The 615-nt window shown below is 33.5% G+C and overlaps 1 protein-coding gene across 1 annotated transcript; it reads right to left on the bottom strand.

Annotated features, from left to right (window-relative positions):
* Positions 1-286: 286 nt before the first annotated feature.
* LOC105462065 (acyl-CoA Delta(11) desaturase-like) lies at positions 287-608 on the bottom strand (the record flags this gene model as incomplete). The annotated part of the gene is made up of 2 exons (XM_011708591.1): positions 524-608; positions 287-417 (listed from the first exon to the last, which is right to left on the bottom strand). Coding segments are annotated over exons 1-2 (213 nt in total), but the record flags the coding sequence as incomplete, so codon positions are not given.
* Positions 609-615: the final 7 nt, after the last annotated feature.

Below are 615 nucleotides of genomic sequence, written 5' to 3'. Positions count from 1 at the left end.
TGTGCTCTTCCGATGTAAATGCTTTTTCGAACATCTCGATATGATCATTTTTGACAAAGTTACATTCTCTTGAATTTTGCCTATTTTTGGAGGGTAGAGTAAGTGATGCTTCAATTTTGTTGAGAAGTGTACTATGTTTTAGTGATTTTATGTTACGGCATACCTTGCTCGTTTTTTGGCTAAATCTAAATTTCTTACTTATTGTTAGAATGTAGATCTTTGATGTCAGATATGTTTTATCCGATATTTTAGCGAAAGTTAGGAAAAAAGTTAGCGTTAAAATTACTTGAAAAGCAATGGTCTGAAAAATCATGAGCATGAGTCTCATGGGCCACTTTGCCTTGTAAGATCGATGAGACCATAATCTATGAGCGCCAGCGCTGAGGCCTAGATTTGCGGCAATACCAAGAGTCCAAACTATAAATTATAAATTATGATTTGTTGAAGTCTACATTTAGCCTACGACTATAAAGCCTACGAACTTTACGTAATCTAGCATTACACAAATAAATATAATACATACACCATATTAAAGACCAATATTTAGCTTGGAAGAAGAATACATAGAATCCATAAAGGCCAGCAAGATGAATATAGAGAAACATGATGATATTT

The sequence above is a fragment of the Wasmannia auropunctata genome, unplaced genomic scaffold (genome assembly GCF_000956235.1).
Source record: "Wasmannia auropunctata unplaced genomic scaffold, wasmannia.A_1.0 LD271697.1, whole genome shotgun sequence".
Taxonomy (NCBI): Eukaryota; Metazoa; Arthropoda; class Insecta; order Hymenoptera; family Formicidae; genus Wasmannia; species Wasmannia auropunctata.
This window is presented reverse-complemented; position numbering and strand designations above follow the sequence as displayed.